Consider the following 24485-nt stretch of genomic DNA (forward strand, 5'->3'; position numbering starts at 1 on the left):
ATTAATCTGCAAAATGTTTGGCATGGGCCCCAATATCAGGCAAAGGGGGAAGCAAAACTCAGAACCAGGTGCTGCAGTTAATAAGGAAAGGGAGAGATCAAATGCTGTCCCAGTCTGCATCGTCCCAATCTAATTCCTAAGGTAATGGTGGAATTGCTTGTAGATTGGAAGATTCCTCATCCCACATGAAAGAAGCCATCTCCCAACGAATTACAACTGGCACTTCCTTCACTGAGAATGCCGAACCTGCAGCCATTGTCAAGAGCTGTTGAACACTGGTACTGTCTGTAGCCATTGTAGTCGTAATATTAAATTGTGAATTCATAAATATTGACTAATTATCAGTAGTTGAGTGAGAAACAGAATTCACATTCAAATAAAGAAATCCAACTTGATAGTAGATTATAAACAATATATGAATGTGAAAATCAGTAAATGAATGCTTTCAACTGCACTAAAGAAGGAGAAAAAATGTTTGAAATCAAGCACTAGATCCTAACACTGTTGTGCCAAATTGAGAAGTGAAGACTGGGTTCAACTGCATAGAGGGAGTCAGCTATGATAGGAGGGTTTGTCATACTCTTTTTGGTGAAGGACTGTTGCATACTAATTTTCATGCTTAAATGCAGCTGAACCACGTGGAATTAGGTGGGAGTTGCACGGCTAGAGATGAGTGAAAATTTCCACACTAGAGAACAGTCAAATGAAGAATAGCTGTAACTGTGAGAAGGGGTAAGTATTCATATTGGAATACACTTGTCCAAGTTCAGCTGTGTATGGTGGCTTATGCTACAAACCCAGCAACATATATTTGTCAACTGTGTGTTTGAACTTTTGCATTCGTTTAAGTTATGAAAAAGATGTTTATAAATAAATTCACAAATCCTACCTACTTCTAATTGCAATAAAAGAGATACCTCTGACATATAACTCATTTATTCAGCATAGTTTGAAAGCTAAAAGTATACATAATAATTAAAAATTCAAATAACTGTAATGTCTAGGAAGTTAAAGTTTCTGGGAATTACAAAGTATAATATTCAATGAATGAGCAAATTATGTTAAGTATTAATAATTACAACTGAAAGTTATGGTTGGCTATTCAAATATAGTAGAAAATTAAACTGACTAACATAACTTAGCATATTATTGTACAAGACTTAATGCTCACACATTTAAAATGAAATTAAAGTTCTTTATTTGCTAGTGCTTGTGTCTAGATTGTTATTAAGGTTTAATGGATCCTGCAGCCAATTAAAGCAACAGGGAAGAATTGCAAAGCAAGAAAAGGAAAAGTTTTAGTGACAAGAAAAAGATTATCCAGACACAACCTTAACACTATTATTTCTTGATATGTTACAAATGAATGACTTTTATATCATTAACAGTCACACTTTTTTGTTTTGATTTTATGCTACAACCAATTAACAATATTGATGGAAAGAAATAAAACAGTAACAATATTTGTAATTACAATTGAAGAAAGTGAATAAATATGCATATAAGTTTAGTAGGTGTACAAATAAACATTATCTAAGCAGTTAATATTTACATCAAAAATGAAAGACTACTTTACAAACAGCAAAACCAAACCTATAATAAAAAAAACAAAAAAACAATTTATAATACAAAACAAAGTCACCAGGGTACAGGCTATAATGTGGGGTATAAGATGTGTTCTGGTTTTTGGAGGTGACTGTGGAAGTAGGACCCACATAGTAGTGGGGATACACCATCTATCAGTTTATTAAGATACTTTGTAACAAATATAATAAATATATTACATGAATATCAAGAAGTAAGAATTAAATATATTATGCATAAATGTGTGGAAAAAAAATTTATATTATTTTTTCAATATTAACTCTTGGCATTATTTTCATGTATGTATTAACATTATTAATATGCATGAATACACAAGCTCATATAAAAGGTAGAAGAATATTTAAAAATTATTAGTTGCAGTAAACTTTATGGGTGGAGGATGGGCATCATAATAGTTTAGACAATTTGGTTGGTATCTTATTCTAGTATACATTTTTCTGCTGTGTTACTAATATTACCTTTTACTATCATAATTGGGGCTAGAAGGAATGTCAAGTTCAGGAAGTAAGGTTTTCTTACTCACCACCCCCCAATTTCAGAACTTTTTCTTATTTATCTTTCATTTCTTTTCTTCTGAGAGCAGTCAACTTCCTAAAATGTCTGCATACAGTGATGGGTGATATAGTGGTGTTACGTATCTGCTTGTTTAATTTCCAGTAAAAATTCTTTCCGAGGAACTTCAGCGATACAAGTCCTTTCTTGATTAAACCAGTTTATTCTTTCTCGATACAAACTTTTAGTACACAGTAATTCCACAGTCAGTATGTTTCTCATCACTTTTATAATACACGCTATAAATCACAGTGATTCACAGTCTCGATGACATTTCTCTCTGTGAATGCAAAACACACACTAGCTTGAAACAGAATTGTAAATTACCGAAACTCAAAGTGAGTACTGTTCGATTAACCATCCATCCCCCTGGCTCTTCTCTGCCAGGCTTATATACTAACAAAGTAGCATCTCGATCACACTCGAACTTCCCTGACAATTCAAGAAACTGAGTCACGTATGCGCTAGCAGCGTAACATAACTTCCGCTGTCGTAACAGTAGATATGGGATGTTGTGGGCTTGAGCACCCACATTTTGATCTCTCATCATTTTTCATTTTTATGTTGTTATTTTACTCTCTTATTACTTTTTCTTTACATGTGAGGCTTTGTGAACAGAGGTTAATACTGATAGATGGCGTATCCACAGTCACCTCCAAAAACTAGGACATATACCACACATTTTAACCTATGCCCTGATGACTTTGTTTTGTTGTGCAACATTTTTGTTTAAGGCTTGTATGGTATTACAGATGTGTTATATATTCATGTATGTATGTATGTATGTATGTATGTATGTATAACATACATATACTGCTTTCTAGAGACTAGTCTTGACATATTCATCATGACTTCTAGAATTTCTTAGAGGTAAATGTTATCTGTCAGTTCCTACTTCAATAGTTGTTTAAAAAAGAGTGTATATTCTGGTAAGGAAAGATTCTTCCAATGAGAAATATTTCATGAGTGATAATAAAAATGCTTTTGAAGAACAGTTAAACATTAAATAGTCTTTATCTTAATCCGTAATTAAATCTGTGTTAGGAATAAAAGAACATATCCTCAATCAAACATATAGGAGTAAGCTATATATATTACATATAGTATATACCTTATAATATGAATATAGTTTGTACTTTGGTATACTTGTGTCAAACCATGATAAACTAAACATTCTTGCATGCATATTTTTTATATACACCATATGTTGCTACCATGTTTCACATTCAGCAAAAGTAGCATAGCCAGCATGTCGACAGTTTCATAGAGCACTACTCAGGTACAAATGAACTTGTTTTTTTTTGCTTTCCTGCAGACAAATTTCACATGCTTTGAGCAACTAGACAAAACAAGTTCCTGAACACGACTATATATTTTCTTGAAGTTGAACATCCATTTCAGTATTCTGTAAAAAATCTTCTGATTTGTATTAAGTAATTTATTTGGACTATCACCACATTTTTTTATAGTTTTTTTAATGCACAAGGTTTTGGCTCAATTACCTAACCTTCTACAGATGTGGGAATCTTCTGATGTTATTTTTAATATGTACAAGTCACAACCTTTTAAAGAGTTACAATCAAAATTTAATTAAACTACTTCATTATCAATATATATATGAATGAATTTGGCATTATAACATAGTAAATAAATAAATTTTAACATCATAAAAGTTTTCAGTTCTTAATGTTTATAAGGAAATATTTAAATAAATCCTCAATCTCCTTTAGTATGTCTTCTTCCTTCTCTAATTTATTTATCACCCTACTCTCAAATATTGAACTTAAGGTAATTTACTCATTATAATAAAGATATTACTAAGGTAAAGTCTAATTTTTATGGCTTCTACGGGGTCATAAACTAGAAAATCAGACCCACTTGCCATACCCACCTGTTAGATCTTCTCTTTCACAAATTGCTAATAGTTCTCTCTTAATATTTTATACCATATTATTTATAATCAATAGACAGACAGTTTTAATCTATCAAATAACATATTATATTACAGTTTTCAATACAGAGTATTGTCTATCTCATCTTCAGTTTTTATTGTGGTATTTAGATTGAGAGGCTTAAATAATTATTTTAAGGCTCTTATGCCATAATTAGAAAGTCAGTTACATTATGATAGTTATACAACATTGTTTGCTTTGTGCATGTTATTTGGCTGTATTCTTAGTTGCATTATTTAAGTAACTCAACATTATTTAGAGTACTAGTAGCATTACTATAAAAAGTAGGCTTACATTTCATAGGCAACCAACACCAAAAAAACAAGAGGGAAAAGGCAAATACTATATTTCTTGTTATAAATGTATATTCTTTATTTCTTGTTATAAAAGTAACTACAATGTAAAAAATAAGAAACTTATTAGGTTAGAGAAGACTAGGCTAGATAAAATAGTGAAAAAATAATAATAATAAAAATTCTTCATGGGTATGCTCACAAGCAGCTCATGTTACATCATTTAATATGGTAATATGAGCTACATATTTTTTTGAATTATTTTGTAGCTTTTTATGGTGGTTTCAAGGTTGGTCAGATCAACCAAGTCCATATAGGGTTAAGGTAGAGAAAATAGCAGATGGAATGTAATTTCACTGAAAAAAAGTTTGATATTCATTTATGAGGTTTTAGAGGTTATGCAAATAAAATTTGAATATTTTCAGATGAAGAATGTATTTTTAATATTAACACAAAAATCACTTTGCACTCAAAGCAGTCAACACTCTGACTCCATATATTCATGGATAAATCTTTAGTAAAAATACATAATTGAAAAATCTGATTTCCTGTGTACAAAAAACTTGTAATGTTTACTGAAAGCTTGCCAAATGTAGTGAAGATACATGTGTCGTATAAAGATATAGTATGGAAACTGAAATGATCACTTTGTGGTTATGAGGTCAGTCAAGTCAATCAAGCCTGTATGTAATTTGTTATTAAATAACATACACATTGGAGTGATGTATTGAAACATGACACACATAAGGATAAATCTTACACGATAATAAAATATAAGATCATAACAAACTTGTGAAATTCACACCAAATTAACCCACCTTTTCCATATCAATACTAAATCCTCCAATAAACTTTCTGGTACACTGAAAAGCAGCCTCCCGAAGTTCATAGTTTGTGGAATTAAGAGCTTTGTACAGAACATCAAATATTTTCTCTCGACATTGAGTAATATAATGACATGCAGCCAAAGCTTTCAATGCTGATTTACGAAGTGGCACTAAATTAGTGATAGATTTGTAGCAGGGCAATTTTAAAAGCAGAGTGTCATCTGCTTCACAAAGATTTAGTAGTTCCGTAAAAAAAATCTTGTGCTCTGGAATACTGAGATCTACAAGAAAAAAAAAACATTATTTCATTTAACATAATATAAAATTAACAAAAACTTGTGATGAGGTAAAAGTACAGAACTTTGTTTAAAAACTTGAATTTAATTAGCAGACACCATATTTCTACTTTTCTAATCATTTAATAAACAGCACACTCACAAAACAGGAAACAATGAACAGTTCATTCCTGAAATACAAAAAGATCTATAGCAGAAAGAACAAGTATTCACAAAAGTTTATAGTGAGAAAATTCCTTATTTTGTATAATAAATTGTTTGCTAAGAATATTGCCCATATTAACATAATGATCATTTACACATGGAGAAGTAGACTATATTAACAAAGTACAAACCAAGCCTGTTTTCCTCATTTTTCTTATAATATAGTGACAGAACTAAAAGCAAGGTTCTGTAAAAAATGCCAATCTCAAAACAACTCTTTGTGCTCTGAGAAAAGATAATCAAAAAATTATACTGATAAGACAAACCTGTAGTATCATATAGTATATATTTCATAACTAAAAATTTTTTTGAATTTTCGAAGTTCTGATTTGTAACATTCCAAATATGGTTGAGGTCATGAGTTACATTTACTCCAACATGTTACTTTCTGTAGCTTGACCAATCGTTTCATAGGATAGTTGTATTATATTCTGTTTGACCTTGTGTATGGAGGATACTTTGAAATTGCCACATGAAGATATTTACAAATTCAGGTTCTCATTTCCTAACAAGGCAGCTACAGAAAAAATATGTATTGTGGATACAATTTCTGATCTTTTACACCAAATTCGATCCAACCTTTGAGGCACTCCTATACCTGATGTTCATGCATACTTTGTTTCTGTTGGACTTACTTACACATAAAAGTTTATTTTACTCCTTATTATTATTATTATTTGAACACAGTTCAATTACATATTTTCTTCCATCTAACTTATACTTGAAACAGTCTCACTACTTGAAGATCAGCTTAAATGATCATTTTAAATTTATTTTGACTTCAACACCATGTCTTATCTCTTTTATTTCACCTGTAACAAAACACTACATTTGTCCTTCTACATATTAAATTCACTAAACTCTAGTTTATGTGGAGATCAAGTGACTATGTACTAGTTTTATCCTTGAATTTCCAAAAACATTTGAAATAAGGTTTGATCAGATTACTATTATAAAAATTGAGGGAAGTTACTTTAAAGGGTGGTATTTCCCAAAAATCAGTCTAACCAAAATTATGGTTGGATAAGAACATTTTAGTATTTTTTCCTTTATTAGAATCAGAACTTGCTTGAAAAAAAAATTCTTTAATGTTTTATTAAATATAATGGTGTCAAAGTATGTGAGTATTAAAAAACATTTATTTTCCAAGTCATCAATTCATAAGGCTCTTTGATTCATCCCAATTTAAATTCATAAGAATAGTTCAGACATTATTGAGTAAAGGTTTTAAGCCTCTACCTATAAAGACAGAAATGACCAGTTTGGTGTAATATTTTAAGTATTTTCATTCCTAAGCCATTAACCTTCTAGATAAAAGTGTACATGTCACAGAATTTTACAGAATTACATTCAACACTTAATTAAACTACTTTATTATGAATGTATGTCAATAAACTTGGGATCAGAATATGGTTTATAATTCATATTTAAATATTATATAAGTTTTAATTTCTTAATTTATAAGAATCTATTTAATTAAATTCTGATTTACAACTGCTACCTTAATATCAAGTATTTAGAAATAGAAATAGCTATATGAAATAGTGCTATATGCAGCAGTAATAAATAATGAATACACACTCACAATTTCAGCTAAGTATAAGAAACAGTAGAAAGAATCACCACCGTCGTTTGAGTAGGAAAATCTATTATGGTAATTGTCCACTGTTAAAAACTTGCTGAAATACAGTCACAGAAATCCATGTAAAGACAGCAAACTCGAGTAATGATGAACAATAGCAACTTGAGAAACAATATGCAACAGCAAAATTGGGAACCTTTTACGTAGCAGTTTCCAATTAATGCACCAGCAAATGCACGAGTTGTAGTTTCCAACTAATGTGTACACTAGGAAAACACTGGATTTTTTTATTGCGGAAAGTGAAGGACTTAGAAAATTTTGCAGCACAACAAAATTAAGGAGGTCAAATTTAGTTTAAAACTATTCTCTCAGTTTTTTCCAAAATTCCTGTGCAATCCCACATTACAGTAGATAACACTTGCAATAATTTTATAGTGGAGTCATAATATGGACTTGTAGTTTGAGCAAACTGTCAGCAGTAGACCTCCAGCCTTGTTTACTTACTTCTTTTGTAATCTCTATTTGTAGATATTAAATTCTCAATTTTTAATTATCGTGTATGTTTGAATTTTTAATGCAAAGCAATGGACAAATACAAGTCAAGAGTAAGACACAACCACCAGTAAGTGTGTATAAAATTTTACCAGTAGAAAAGCAGCCTTTTCAAATAAAACAAATACAACTAAAATATCGCTTTAAATAAAGCCTCGTGTCTTTTAGAGTAATTATTTACTGAGCAAGGTGGTTTTATGCCTGAGATTTTCGAGTAAACACGTGTTTAACATGCATCGAGTACAAAAGCAACTGCTCAGAAAAACATTGCATCTATTATGTACTAGCTGGAGTACCCATCCATTGGACAGGTGAAATAAAAACTCACTTGTAACAAAGGAGAGGAAATTGAGTTTCTATTTTTTTTTTCTTAACCTACTAAACATTAAAAGTGCAATAAAAATATATATAAAGGTACCAATACTGAAAACAAAAACATACTGTTTTCAAGAATTTTAACAATAGTGGTTACATAGTTTATTATAATGCTTAGGGGAAAATAAAATTGGAAGTTTTTCTAAAATTAGATAGGGGGGGGGGGTCCAATGCATCATTTGTAGTTTCCAACTAATATGCACACTAGGAGAACACTGGATGTTTTTGTTGCTGAAAGTGAAAGACTTAGAAAAATTTTCAGTACAACAAAATTAAGGAGGTCGATTTAAGTTTAAAACTACTCTCTCAGTTTTTTACAAACTCGAGTAATGATGAACAACTGCAACTTTTTAATGTTCTTCAACATGCAAATCCTAAACTAAATCATAAAATGATTAGAATGCATGAATCATCAGTTTAGTATCTTCATTGTTAAAAGTATTTTTTTTTGGTCATAATCCTAACATCTTACTATAACGTCTTAACTCTATTAGCATGGGCTCGGTCCCTGGGACCAACCTCATAACCATTTTGTGCTTGTTATACTTTTAATGCTATAACTTTTAAATTAGTAAGCATATGTTAATGAAATTTGGCACATTAGCAGTAAACATTACAATGCTCTCATACGTAAAATATCTAATTTTTTTCTTATGCCCTTTTTTCTTTTCACATGTTGCCTATCCAAAATGCAAAAGTAAATTTCATTTTAAGATTAAAAATACTTTTATGCACTAGAAAATTTTCAAATTTCACATGTGAAATCTTCATAATCTCCAGATAATTATCAAATGTTTTTTAGGAAAGAAACTTTATATTTTATCTGTTATTTTCACTAACGCATTTCTGTACGGGTTCAATAGATTTGACCGATCTTGTAACCACCGTAAAAAATTAGGAAATAAATATAAATTATGCCTCTTTCATTCTAGAATCACAAAAAATTATAACACATGATCCATCTGGAGAGGGTTAATGTGTTTTGCATTTCTATAAATTTCTCCTTGAAAGTTTTTTGCCTACTTGTATTAAAACTCTCTCAGTGCAGACTTGGTCAGCTTGGCCTACCTTGCAACTACCGTGTAACCAAGAAACTATAGTATATATTAAGATGACTACTTAAAAGGAAATGCATAGTTTTTCATATGTATAAAATTCAGGGTAACAACAATTACATGGTACACATTAAAACCTAATATCACATTAGTTTAAAAAATAAATCTTAAATAGGTACAAATTTGAGTGTTCAAACTTGCCTATAGTAAAAAGCCTTGGCTGGAGAGTAGTACAAAATGTATTGCCATCCATAAGGCCAATCTGAGCATTAGCTGGTTGGTGCCGCAGTAGATGCTTTTTGGGAGGAATAATATCAGCTAACACCTCTTTGTGGGGTTCCATAATTTCTGTAACATTCTTACTGGATACTTGAGCTAAGACTTCCAGTGAATGCATTGCCTAAGAAACATTGTACATGAAATAAAATATCATACAAAACAAAGGCAAAAACAATTCAGTTATCTACACTTAAACAGCGATGGCAAATTGCCTTTAATAAGTGATTGTTTGTCTAGAATTTTCATGCAAAAACTACAGAAGGACTATCTGTGCATAGCCATTATTAATTTTGAACTGATAGACTAAAGGAGAGGCAGCAAGTGAAAAGTACCTACTGCCTTAAAGTGCAGAATGAATTGATTTGGCAATGGGACATGAACTATGAACCCTTAGATTCACAGTCCAAGCATCATTTATTAAAAAATATAATAAAATCAAGATAAATATTAATCATTTCTACCTTTCTGTATCAACTTTTTATAAACTGTTAAGAAGTGTTGAAATGTGACACTTTTTAGCTTAAAAATATGGGTGTTCAGAATGTGCTTGCAATTCAAATCATAAGAACTGCAATAGAAATCTATTTTGCATTAGTTTAAAATATTAGTTTTGACAAGCAATATTATTAGTAATATTTGTTTAGCAATTTATTAAAAAATCGGTTAAAACAATGTTTTAAAAGTATACAATAATCTAAAAATTTACCTGTTTTGGTCATCAGGAGAGGAAAAGAGCATTGGGAAAACATATATTTAAATCTTACTATTTTTGTATAATGCAAACACATTGACCAATCATTTGACATACATTGTGCTGCCACCTTTCACCTCTCTTCAAAGAAGCACTCGCATGAAAGAAATTCTACAACTCCTGGACCCACATCTCAATTTAAACTCAATTTCTAATGATTCTAAAATATTTAGGTTATATTTGTTATTAGTATATTCAATCAATTTGATATTATTCCAAACAACAGGATTCTTAACTATATGTTCTGTTAAAGCTGATTCATTCCTTTTTTGTTTTCCAGTAGCTCAGTTATGTTAAGTTTAAATTTTAATTTCTACTTCTGTGGCCAATATAAGTTAGACCACACTTATCTATTAATGTAATTTTATCTTCAATAGTGGACATAAAGTGATTAAGTTTAACCCGAGATGAAAACATTACCCATCAGTTAATATATTTCTTAAACACATCACCAATATATGAAGAAATAATTTAAATGTATGGCACACAAATATTCTTACTATCAACCTAGTGAGCCTAGTGCACTATGAATTTTAAATCTGTTGCAAAACTTATTATAAACTAGCTGGAGTACCCATCCCCTGAAAGAAAGTTAGGTAACTTCATGATTAATGAAAGGTTATCTTAGGACAAGAAAACATGCTTCCCATATATGTAATTATAAAAAATGCAAAACATTAATAAAAACTGCAAAACAAAATGTGAAACTGCAAATTTGCATATATCTCTGCATGGACCCAACAAACCTTCATGCCAAATTTGGTGAAGATACATCAAAAGGGTGCAGTGTAGTGGTAAAAAAGACAAAAACGGCTATAAAAACCACAAAAACTGAAAATTTGTATGCATCTCCCCCATGGATCCAACAAAACTTCATGTCAAATTTGGTGAAGATTCATCACCAGAAGGTGAGGTAAAGGTAAATAATGCAAAAATGCCCATAAAAACCACAAAACACAAGGTGTAAAATTGAAAATTTGTATTTTTCTCCCCATGGACCCAATGAACCTCCATCCAAAGGAGGTGAGGTAATTTAAAAAAATGCAAAACCACCCATAAAAACCTCAAAATGCAAAACTGAAAATTTGTATGTACCCTCGCATGTGACAATCCATCCAGTTCTTGCAAAGTAGTTACTTGGACATACAACAGACAGTACTATTATATTTATATAGATTCTATCAATAACGTTCCTGTTAAAACTTTTGCAGCAGGCTCATGCAATTTGCAGAAATTGAATCACAAATTTCACTTGTATAACAATACATGTGGTAACTCTGAGATTTCTTAACGTATTCTCTCAAAAACTGGTAAGATTTCATTACAGATCATAAGTATCTTGTACACAAATGATGGTTTTATACTTAAGTATTTTTACTGAAAATATGCTATCTTTCTATTTTAGTTTTTCATTTTCTCTACCACATCACCAACTCTAGCTATTATCATCAACATACAATGCAATGAGATAGTTAAAATTACAAAATAGAAAAAATTCATACCTTTTAATTTTTTTGTAGAATATCTTTAGTTTTTTTTTTTGTTAAATTCATAATTTAATTTCTTTTCCTTTTCACATATAGTTCATTTTTAATGTTTTCTTTTCCTTTCTTGTCCTTTACAACTTATTATTCACCTTGATACAAGTAAGAAGTACCCATGAGGCACATTACAGTTTCCTTCACCAAAATGTTATGTTTAGCGTGTAATATCATAAGCCATAAGAATGGACGCGAAGTCTGATGTATGTTTTAAAAATGTTTAAATCTTTTAATTATGCATTTTAAAACATAAATAATACATAATTAAATAAAACATAGTAGTAAGACTTAAATACAATTCAAACTGTATCTCTAACTATAACATATTTAGGTAAGAAACAACTCCAAGTGCTATAGTCAATCAAGCAGCCAACAATACTATAGTCAATTTCATATACTCTGTGACGAAGACTTAGCATCAATTTCAAAATAACCATTGCTAGTTTATACTCTAAAATAAACTCTTTCCAACTGTTATATACAAATGTGTAGGTAACATCTACATAAAAGGGATAAAGCTCAAACAAGTTTATCGAAGGTGGGCATTTTATTACTTGTTTTAACTGTATTCATTCAGAGCACTTTAAAAGGAATGATCAAAAGGTCATGTAAGCATCTTAGTGGATAAATGTATCTCTACTCTATTATGATTGTATTATTGAAGATACAGAGAGCCAAAGGAAAGATTTTTCGTAGTTCGTTGGTCACTAGACAATACCTCTGAAGTTTTAAGTAGTTTTTTAAAGGTATATTTTGTAATAAGGGACTTAAAACTTGGATAAAATAAAAACATCGAATCATAACATACATTATGATATCAAATTCATTCTCATTCATTGATATTAAAGGTGTTTAATTAACTTTTGAATGTAACACAGTGACTTGCACAAAAATTGTTTAAAGGGGGCTTCCATTGTAAAAGGGTTAAGTCCTCTGTTGAGAGCAATGTCTTTAAAATTCAATTCTCATACTAATTTTTGCATAAACACATATTTAAGGCTCTGCATATATATGTGATAAAGCTGACTTTTTTTTTAGGAGTGACACAATCATTTGTATGTCAAATGATTGGTCAATGCATTTGAATTATGCAAAATAGCAAGATTTAAATATCAGTGTTGTTTTCCTTACTGATGATGGGAGATATCTGACCCACCAAAACATGTAAATTTTTACTAAGGCCAGATGCTTTTAACAAATTTAAAGTATTGTGAACTTTTAAATGCTTTCTTAACTGAGTTTTTAACAAATACTTACACACAAGTGCCATGTTCCTATCTTTAATTGTTTAGCAATGCTATATATTTCAATATAGTAAAAATCCAGTTCTTAAAAATTTTGCAAAAAAGTCTGATACACTGATTATCCATTAAATAAATAATTACCAGATGGTCATATGGTTTTTTCAACAAAAATGTTAATTGAAAATTATGGTATTAAGCAACAAATTAAAATAAATCTTAAGCAGCAATATTAAAGTGAAAGTTTGATCATCCTTACTTGTTCTCGAACAAAAGTGTTGGGTGAGGTCACTTGTCGCACCAACTCCTGGGTAACATCATGCAGAGATTTTTTCTGGGCTTCAACTAAGTTATCGTTCATTTCATCAGAAATAATCTGGCTTCCACAAAGAATTAACATCTTTTCAAGATTGGATCTTGAAGTAGATAAATGAGAAGGCAATAAATGTTTATAACTAAGTAAATCATTGATTCTGACAGCAGTCGATTTTCCTTCATTATCATAATGTTATTTAAAACAAAACAAACTGATTCAATAATTTCATACTTAAAACTTACTTTCAAATAAGTACAATAACAAGATAATTAGATTATAACAATAATATCAAAAAGTTGGAAAACAAACTTAATATCTTACAAACTATCAATTATTCTTTGTAGGTCCCATTTTCATAATACTTAAATCTAGTACAAAAAAAAAGCCAAGTGTGTGTATAAAAAGATGTTTGGTAACCATACATGTATGGGTGGGAGTCAAAGTGCACATGCCATGACCTTATACAAAAAGACATTAAACACTGTATTATGTATTAGAAGTCAGTTACCAACACTTCATATTACCCTACACTGTTGATTTAATGACACTGCATGGTGAAGGAGAAGAAATACCCAACACAATATAAAGGGATACTAAAAAAAAACACAAATATGAATTTCTGTGGTTCTAGAGATTATGCATATGAAATTTGGAAACTGTACAGTGGACAAAAGTATTTTATTCTTCATGTGAACATCAACTTGCTAGAGTTTGGGTCAGACTGACGTCAGCAATTCACACATAGAGGTATCTTGGGTACAAGTACGTTTGTAACACATTTGCTTTTTTTGAGTAAAACATACTCATACATTTGACTAAAAGCTTGCCATATTTCATGTAGATGGACATAGTAAATTCGGAATTATAATCAACATTCCTTCTCCAATATGGAATTGGTTCATTTGACTGACCCCATTTATTCTTGGTTAACTGATAAGTGTAGGATTAAAAAACCTATTACAAAAACTATAACTATAGTGGTTGTTCCTCACTTTTAACAATAACTGCTTTCAATAAAATCCATTAGTTCGCATTTTACAACTAATCTTCTGGGTGATGAATACGAAATAAAAGAACCTGAATCTATATTTGCACAAAGCTGCACGAGGGCTCTCTGCACTAACCATCCCTAATTTAGCAGTGATATACTAGAGGGAAGGCAGCTAGCCATCATCGAGTAAAAGAAATGCTAGTGATAATGAAGTGTTGCTGAGTAAATGTGTGGCTAGAATGCAAAAACATCTGTTCATCATATTTTTTAAGCTCTCAAAATGGAGCCAACATTGAGACATGCAATCAAAGTTCTTCTACAGATTCAAATTAGAACACTTTATTTATGGCACTTGAAGCTACCATTGAAAAACAGATAAAGTTGATAAATGAAAAAGACAAGAAAATACTTGCTTTAACAGCAAGAATGTCTTTCTTGCAGAAAGATAGAAAAAAAATGGTTGAAATTTTACAATTTGAGGTGCTCAAAATCCAAGGATGCATGCTTCTTTCAGAAAATGATTGTTTCAGCAATCTTTGTCACCGAGTGTCATTTAATACCATATAACATTACAAAAATTAAATCTCTGTTCATGACTATCCACCAGTTCTTTCTCTTTAGGAAGACTCCCTAATGCATGCAACTTGCTGGGATCTTCTGATCATCATAATGATTGGAGAACCTGAGATTATATTATGTATTGATTTTCTGTAGTGAAAATTATGTATTTAATCATAATATTGTGTTTTATCGTTCAAGAATTTAAACAGTTTCAACTATGAGTGGTGTGCATCTGTCCATCATTGCACTTCATACAAGCAAAGTGGCCAGGCTGTAATGCCATTTTTCATGAGCCAATCATAGTGCAAACACTCTTTTAGGTAGACTTGTAATGTACTAGTCTTGAGCTGTGATTACATTATGCCTCATTGGTCTAAGTAACTGCTTAAAATACCAAACAAAATCAATGAAATGTAAAAACACATGTATGAGTATAAAATGGTTTAAAAGTTAATTACACACACAAAATGAAACCTTATGATCAACAAATTAAAAAAAGGTTGCTTGCTTATGTAATTTGGTAAGGGGTAAAAAAAAAACATACTGAAGCTGTGCCTGATGTTTTTCTTAAACCAAAAAAAAGAAAAAGATGAAACTTATGGTTTTATATAATAAAAACTTTATAGGAAAGTTTTACAATAATGCAGGAATACATAAAACTAGTTATTGAAATTACAACAAATACAGAATTTTTCAATGTTTTTATAAAAATATTACAACAAAATATTTTCAAAATTTTAAATTCTTACAAATAACATATTACTTGCAAAAGAAACATAACTAGTAAAAAGTTGATCTCAAGTTTAAAACTACTTAATCCTATCTGCCTGGGCATCATTTACTGCACACATCATGGTCTTTTAGCAAGTTATTTCCAATATTTAATTATACTTGCAGTTTGCATATTATCATTCAATGTTCTTTGGTGCATTATTTAGTTAAATAAAACTTATTTAGTGCATTACTATCATTAGTATAAAAAAGTAGGCTTAAGTGTCATGGACAGTTGAGAGGAAAAACAAAAACTTACTCAGGTAAGTACTTTATTTTTTGTTTTTCATGATTATTCTTTATTTATCATTATAAAAATAACTAACATGTAAAAATAGGAATATCTCTAGTTTAGTTAAAGTTAGATTAGGTAAAATAATAATAATAATACAATAAAAATGTTTCACGAGGCACACACGCGCGTGCAGCTTATGGGTAATGTAATTTGACCTCCACTTTCCCCAAGTGATTTACAACTTATAATGGCACGAATAGTAGTTAGAAATGGTTCAAAGGGCAATACAACACTAAAATTTAATTATAAATAGATGTATACTGTTACAAGTTAAAAGCTAATTAGGATAAATGAATGAAGTTAAAATTTGAAGTTATTCTAGAAATAAAAGAGGGTAATTTGGATTTATTTCAATTTATTTTTTGGTGGTTACGAGGTCAGTCAAATTGACCAATGCTGTATAGAGTTAGGGAAGAGAAAAATAATAGATGAAATGAAGTTTTAGTGAAAACAAACACCTGAAGTGTATTTAGGAGGTTTTAGGGATTTCACAAAGGAAGTTTGAGATTTTTGAAATGAAGAAAAGTATTTTTAATCTCAACATGAAAATTACTTTGCACACAAACTTTGTCTAAACAAATACTCAATATATTCATGGACAAGTCTTTATTTTAGTTTATTAACAATACTTTGCTAAAAAATATGATTTATTGTGTGTGAAAGACTTATAATGTTTACTGAAAGACTGCCAAATTTTGTGAAGATACATACATACACACTATATTAAGTTAGTAGTATCAAATCTATAAAGAATTTAAATGAGTACAAAGAGGTCACATGGCCAGTCAGCTCGACAGAGACCGTATCGAGAGAGTTAATTTGGTACTTATTTTTTGTTTTTTTGAAAATAGACTACAGATATGAGATAACACTAACTACTTACTTTGCCATATCTACTGCTCCACTGGATACTTCTCCTGTTAAATCCATCATTACAAAGAGTAGTGCCTTCAGGAAGAGGTACTGGTGTGCAAAGACCCATTTTAACATCATTTTCTCAAACAGGAACTTAATAGCAATGCAGCTGAAAAAAACAAAATATATTCCAATTAAACCTGTGATTATAAAGTATAAGGTTTTATATATCTATCATAAAAGTGCATTAAACAAAATAAGACATCATAACCTGTTTTAGTTGCTATTAAAATAATCCTCAGGCTCTTTCATCCTATATTTTTTCCAATCAATATTTTAACCTTGATAACACAGTGTACTGAAGTACTTATATTTAAAGAATTGGAATTTCTTTATCCTAATTAAGTCATCAATAAAATAAATATTAAATGTACAGCATAAACATTTAACATTTCCAGGATAGTTTTCAAGAGCTAAATGACTTGAAAAAATATACACACTTTGTTAAAATAATTTGAAGTGGAACTGCTAGTATTCTATATATAAAGAAGAAACACTAAAACCATGCAACAAAGTTCTTCTATAAAATCAATTTCAAAGTTCCTCTTAAACAACATGGATTGAAAACATATTAATTCTGTCTTTTTTATCTTACATTTTCTGACTGCCTGTAAAACATGTCTTACTATAGTAAATACCAGCTAAAAAAAATTAAGTCATCAAAGGTAAATCATAGTGTTATTTATTGATTTTTTTACAGTACGTTTCGTAAATTAAAATAAATGCATGATCTAATTTTAGGTATCATACATGTATTGTCTGTCCGAACATTCATTTGTTTCCTATTTATGCCACTTCCCATGCTTTGAAAAGCTGCGCAGGTAGGCAAAGCTCAACATTTACTTTTAATATGACAGGAGATCAGGCATAAATAATGTTGATGCCAAATTATATTTTGTAAGCAGGATATTCTATATTCAATTGTTAGGAATTAATCACATTATCATTCATATTTCAAAATTTGACATAAATTAACTCTCTACATGGGCATCCTTTACTGTGTCTGTCAGTCACGAGTTTTTTTGGGACTTATATCCAAATTTTATTTAAACTACATTTTGCTTAAGTTATAGCAATTGGTATAGCATAAAATCATAGCTAATAATCCATATTTTGAAAGTATATAAGTTTTAAGTTCTTAGTTTATAAGGCAATATGAAAAAAAGACTTCCTTTAGTGTGAGAAATGACATTTTTTCTCTAGGCATCTTCTCTTATGTAATTTATTCCCCACCCCTCCAGTAAGTATGAAATTTAACATAAATTACTCACTATGAAATTGTCATCACTCAGACAAACCATAATTTTGTTTGGTTACAGAGCCATTAAGTAGAAAATCAGACCCCTTTTGCCATACCCACCTGTCACATCCTCTCTTTTAAGATTTGTTAATAATACTATTTCACATTTAATAATATATTATTTATAACCAATAGAAAGCCAAGGTATTCATCTATCAAGTGATGTTTATACTACATTATGTTCTGAACAGAGAATTGTTAATTTCCCTTTTAGTACAAGTGTCATTCCCACAAGAAATATATTGACTAGCTAGGATGAAAGCTACAAAAATTGTGATAGTTATGGGATGTTGTCTGATTTTTGCATGTTATTATTCTATGTTCTTTGGTGCATTATTTAATAAAATAAAAATTATTTATTGAATTACTACCATTAGTATAAAAAAAAGTATGGTTAAGTTTCATCAACAGTCAACAGTAAAAAAAAAATAAAAAAAAAAGACCCAGGCAAGTACTTTATTTCTTGTTTTTCATGTGTATTACTTATTTATTGTTATAAAAGTAACTAAAATAGGATTCTCTTTAGGTCAGTTAATACAATAATACAATAAAAATGTTTCACAAGGCACATATGTAAGCAGATGGTGGAAAATGTAATTTGATAGCGTAACGTGAGCTCTATGTCCTCCAAGTGATTTACAACTTATAATGGCACGAATATTACTTATACATGGTTCAAAGCACAATAAAACAATAAAATTTATGTATAAATAGATGTATATTGTTACAAGTTTAATGCTACTTAGAATAAACGAATGTAGTTTCATGTTACAATTTGAAATCATTTTAGAAAGAAAAGAAAGGTAATTTAGAATTATTTAGATTTTTCTTTTGGTGGTTCAGAGGTTGGTCAAATTGACAAATCTTGAATAGTTAGGGAAGAGAAAATAACAGATAAAATATAAAGTTTTACTGAAAACAAACATTTGAAGTGTATTTAGAAAGCTTTAGAGATTACATAAAACTGGGATCAGGCATACTGTGATTCTGCTTGTCATCCAGATACTTCAACTAAGATGTTAAAACTTCAATGGTATAAATTTCACTTCATTGTCTACTAGAGTTAGAATTTTGTAATACTAGTGAGCTATGTGAAGGCTATGCCATACATGCATAAATAATGTTATGAAAGCTAATTAAGTCAAACTTCCTCTTTATACACTAATCCACAGATTGCACATTATTATTTTAACTTTGTCAGTTGAATATTAACCCTTTCAAGTTTTGGAAAATTATGTGTGATCTATCCTTTCACATTATCCTCAAAAATAAAATTATAACTGAAATGTAGAGATTTTAAATTTTCTTTTGATGCAAATTTCATTAATATTTGTCGAGGATTAAATACTTAAAAAAAAAAGATTGAATTTGTTAGCCCTAATTCTTGATTTTTTGCTCCCAGTTGTAATTATTATTGAAATGGTAGGAACTGTTCAATTTCCCACCTGTGCAGATACAGCTTGTCAGTGGAGAAAACTAATCTGCAAATCTGGTAACATTGCATTAGTTCGAGGCTTAGTTTTTGCTCAAATCTTTTGAAAACAGTGAATTTTGAAGTTAGTGATGTCAAGAACTCTGAAATTCAACTGTCCACATGCTTTGTTTTACGATTTTCAAATTTTGTAAGATGACAACATTGTAAGTCAATCTGAAAACTGTGATTATTTTCTTTATTACAATCTACTTGCTGAAAAGTTACATTCCTTCGTTGTATTGTTACACTAGATTGTAAAACTTCTTATTACATTTTGAGGCACCTCAGGTGGGGCTTTTTTTTCTTTTAAGTTCGTAATGGTTTTCTATAATTTGTATGCCACAAAGAGTTTCCAACCATGTTTATTTATCTTATCATTCACTTTCTGTTAAAAAGAACTTTTGAGTTTTTAAAATTGAGGTCACTGTGAACTAACTGTAGTTAGTGATTTAGTAGAGAAAATGAAAAATAATATATAAACATTTACCTTAACAAGCTTTTGATATTCATTTAGGAGGTTCTAGAGATTATGCAAATAAAATGTGAAAATTATAAGATAAGAAATAGTATATTTAAACTCAAAATGAAAATTACCTTGCATGTGAACTATCCAGAGTCTGAGTGGAAATAACTAAATTAAATAATGAGTTTTATGAGATGTAGTAGAAAAAAACAAAATTATTTATTTTATTTTTCTGAAGCTACATACTTTTAGGACTGTTCATGTCAAATTCAAAACTATTACTAGTTTAATTTTTGTAAAGAACTTTCCCAAGAGTTAAGTACCTACTTACAATGTAAGTAGATTGTTATCATAGGGTTAAAAATTGCATCATTATTAAAGAATTAAAAGGTTCCATGATTGTTATGCTAATGTTTTTGAATTATTTGTGTTTCAGACATGTTGATTTTTAAGAATTATTCATTATGTCAGAGGTGGCATTATACTCATTACCGGGGTTGTAAAAGTTTAATCTAAATTAAGTCTTTAAGATAGCTCAAGATCTAAAACACTGATAGTATGGTTATCATCAACATACTTAAATTAATATATCTTGTACTTTGATAAGTACAAAAACTCCATATAAATTTAAAAAAGAATTGCATATACTATCCAAAAGGACACTTACCCTCCCAACTTAGCATACCATGCCCTGTCATAGCACAATGAACACATTCTTTCCACGAGGTAGTCCAAAAATGGTAACTGACATGCCTGTAGAAACAATATATTTACATATACAAATTTATATCATCTCTCTCTCCTCACCTTTATAAATCCTTAACTCTAATTATAGCTACAGAATGAAAATCAATATACAATTATCATCAGAATAGGCAAAGTTATCTTTATTATACATCTGTATTCAAGGAATTGCTATTTTATTTTTTGCAAAAACCCTCGTAAATGTACTCTCTCAAAAAAATCAATGTAGGTTATTATCTGTATAACAGAATATTTCACTCAGTCTATAGTCTAGCCTAATATAATTATGCTTATTGATACATGTAGAAATAAATACCTTACCCGTTCTTTTGATGTCAAAATGGTAGTAGCTGTATCCAGAATTATTACAAGGGCCAGCTGACCTGGCTTGCACAGTTCCTTCTCTTCATGCCCCATAATTGCTGCTAAAGCATCAATAAGTACAAGAGGATCCATACCCTGAAGTTTATTCTGACGACCAGTAACATCAAATGGACTACACTGCTGACTAATTGCAACCAACGTATAATGTCGAACTAATGACACCATGAATGGTAGAACAACAGATCTCAATTCTTTAATGGCAGCAGCCACTATAAAAAGATTGTGTAATTTGTACACTTCCACTGTTAATTTAATACATATTTCATTAAAATTCTGTTTATAGAATTATTAACTGCTTTTATGTTAATTATAAGTAGTTAATTAAAATTTCTTTACCACCTAAATCTCTCTTACCAACGTAATATAAACAAATATGTTAAAGTAATAGATAATTATCATAAGATTTCTGAAGAGGCTTTAAAGTTCTAAATGGTCCATAAAAATTAAGATTCTTAAATTCAACAATATGTAATCATGGTCACAGAAATCGTATTAAGTAACTGTGTACAGAAACTAACACTAATACAAGTTTGGCAATTGCAATAAACTTGACATTGCATCCAGATTATTAGATCAATTTAATTATTAAATACTTTATATTTATTTTCATATACATTTATCTTTAAGGGCTAGTGCAGCAATATCTGTATCTTGCACCTGAAAAGTAATCATTAAATCTAAGAATTTATATTTCTCTTCAACACTTAGAAAGCTGTTAGTTCAGTTCCTTTTATATCAATTTTATATAACACATCCTTTGCAATCATTTTATCTTAATATTTACAAAAACATTGAATTAAACTATATATTTCTTAGATTTTTAAGAACTTCACTTAAATTAATATAATTATTTTTCAGCAACTTATATTTTTTACAACTACATAAATAATATAAAAATAGATATATATATTTATTAATTTTTACTAGCTGACCAATAATGGTTAAATTACCAAAGATATTGCCTTTCTAACTACTTGATATATTTTCACAACCCAAAATAATAATATTGATCTTATAATTCCTAGTTCATTAAACTTAAAACAATTAAGTAGGTATAACAATACTCTACCAAAGGCTAATAAACTTTTGCTTCATCTTTACGTCAAGTCTGATTTCTTTCTTTTGTCAAACTTCATAAAATTAATTTAAATACTAAATCCTATCATTACAGTTAGCATTTGCCCTTACTTGTGATAATAAATATCAATTCAAGATATTTTCATTGTTTCTCAAACACTTTAGAGTAATCAGCTATAAAAATGCTACTCTGATTTTGATCAACAAAGGATGGCTAACACAAACATTACATCACAACATATAAAACACATATTTGATATCATTCTGTGTCAGTTTTTCAATCAGCATTTGGCATGTTTACAAGCCCACATTATTTCTTAAAAAATATGTTTACATTTTAAAAGATAATTTCAGTAAAAAAATTAAATATCTTAAGTATTCTATCAATTGTTCATAAAAAAGCTAAAACTGACAAACAGTTATAGTTTTATGTATTTTAAAATAGACAAATATAATCTTTACACATTATATTTCATCACCTTTTTTATAAACTTTTAAATTTGTACTCAATGTTAGAACAATATGTACATATTTCTTACTCTTACCAAACATAGCAGTAAGTGCTATCTCATGAACTTTTCTGGTTTCTGTATCTGGACATTTGTAGAAAGGCCCCTGAATGGTAAGAATTTCACTACTTCCAAAACTACAATAAGAAAAAAATATTTTAAAATATATATAGTAATACCATAACATCATAATTCTAAGAGATCTTAAAACCAAACCAAAACAAACAACAGTAATTTGATAATATTTAATACAAGGATTGAACTTTCCAACTCAGAACTTAGCACAGAAAAATAATGACATTTCAACTTTTGAAAATATAAGAATAGTACAAAAATTATATGCCTCATTAAGTATACAAATAACAATTATATAATCTCACTAAAAGAAATGCATAAATAAAAAAATTATGTTTAAACATAAAATAAAAAAAAGCAACCTTGGATGAGAAAACAGCTGTTGCATTTTCTGCCTATCATCATCCTGTTGAATGTTGGCCACTAGAAATCCTTTGATGACTTCCCAACATTGCTTCCTATAGTATGGTTCTGTACTACTTGACTTGAGGGCATTGAAAGCTGTTTCTATAATCTATAGCATAATAAATATAAATAGTTAACTTTACAAAAATCAAAAACCTTCCTGAATAACCACACACTGTATAAAGGCTTTCTACTATTGGGTTTAGATTCAATTATATTTTATTTCTCATTCAACTTTAAAAAATTAGGATATTTCTGCTTCTCTTTACTGAAAATTGGATAAAACACTCTTAAAAATGTATACAGACAATGTCCTTTTCTCATATGTTTTTTAATGCAATAGATGTAGATGAGAATTTGCAATAGGAATATGATTAATTTTATTATTTCTATATATATATATATATATATATATATCATTTTTTTTAGATAGGTTTGATACTTCTGGAATTCATTTAGTCTTAAGTCAATATACAAAATAGGACAAAGTTAATGTATATACACTGAGTGGTCACAAGTAAACAGACACCTAATTTTTCGTCATTTAACTGATTTACGCAAACTAATTTGTGTTCATAGAGCACTATATAAATGAAAATGGTCTGCACACTAACTATCTTGTGCTACAACATGCCTAGGACTCAAGGTTCTCTCGAATTGTCAGATTTTGTTAGAGGAAGGATAGTTGGTCAAGCAGATGGTGGAATAAGTCAGCAACAACTTTTGCAGAATTTGGGAATCCCGCTTTCAACAGTCAACAGAATCATCATGCAGTTCAGGAAACACGGCAAGGAAACAACTGAGCAGCATCCGGGTCGTCCTGGTCCATCGAAGAGGACAAAAAAAGCTGTCAAGAGAAGCATAGAAATGGATCCCAGATTAACGGCTGCAGAAGTGGCCAAAGTTGGTGGGATGAGCCCGAAATCTGGGTTATCATTGCAGAGCAGCTAGATGGAAGCCCTTATTAAGACCTGCCAACATGGTCAGAAGAAAGAAGTGGGCAAGTGATATGATGGCCAAGCCTCTGGACTTTTGGAAGACCATATTGTTCTCAGACGAATCAAGATTTGCTCAATTTTCGGACAGTGGAAGGATATGGG

The 24485-nt window shown here is 29.8% G+C and overlaps 1 protein-coding gene across 1 annotated transcript in view; it reads right to left on the reverse strand.

Moving 5' to 3' along the window:
• Positions 1 to 24485, reverse strand: part of LOC106460134 (transformation/transcription domain-associated protein-like) — a 262616-nt gene that overhangs the window by 121972 nt on the left and 116159 nt on the right. The window contains exons 26-33 of the mRNA XM_022386785.1: positions 23343 to 23494; positions 22942 to 23042; positions 21257 to 21528; positions 20859 to 20944; positions 16923 to 17063; positions 13365 to 13521; positions 9495 to 9693; positions 5221 to 5510 (exon numbers count right to left, since the gene is read on the reverse strand). Of these exons, the coding sequence (XP_022242493.1) occupies positions 5221 to 5510; positions 9495 to 9693; positions 13365 to 13521; positions 16923 to 17063; positions 20859 to 20944; positions 21257 to 21528; positions 22942 to 23042; positions 23343 to 23494 (1398 nt within the window). The remainder of the gene's footprint in view (positions 1 to 5220; positions 5511 to 9494; positions 9694 to 13364; positions 13522 to 16922; positions 17064 to 20858; positions 20945 to 21256; positions 21529 to 22941; positions 23043 to 23342; positions 23495 to 24485) is intronic.

Source organism: Limulus polyphemus, unplaced genomic scaffold (genome assembly GCF_000517525.1).
Source record: "Limulus polyphemus unplaced genomic scaffold, Limulus_polyphemus-2.1.2 Scaffold716, whole genome shotgun sequence".
Lineage (NCBI taxonomy): Eukaryota > Metazoa > Arthropoda > Merostomata > Xiphosura > Limulidae > Limulus > Limulus polyphemus.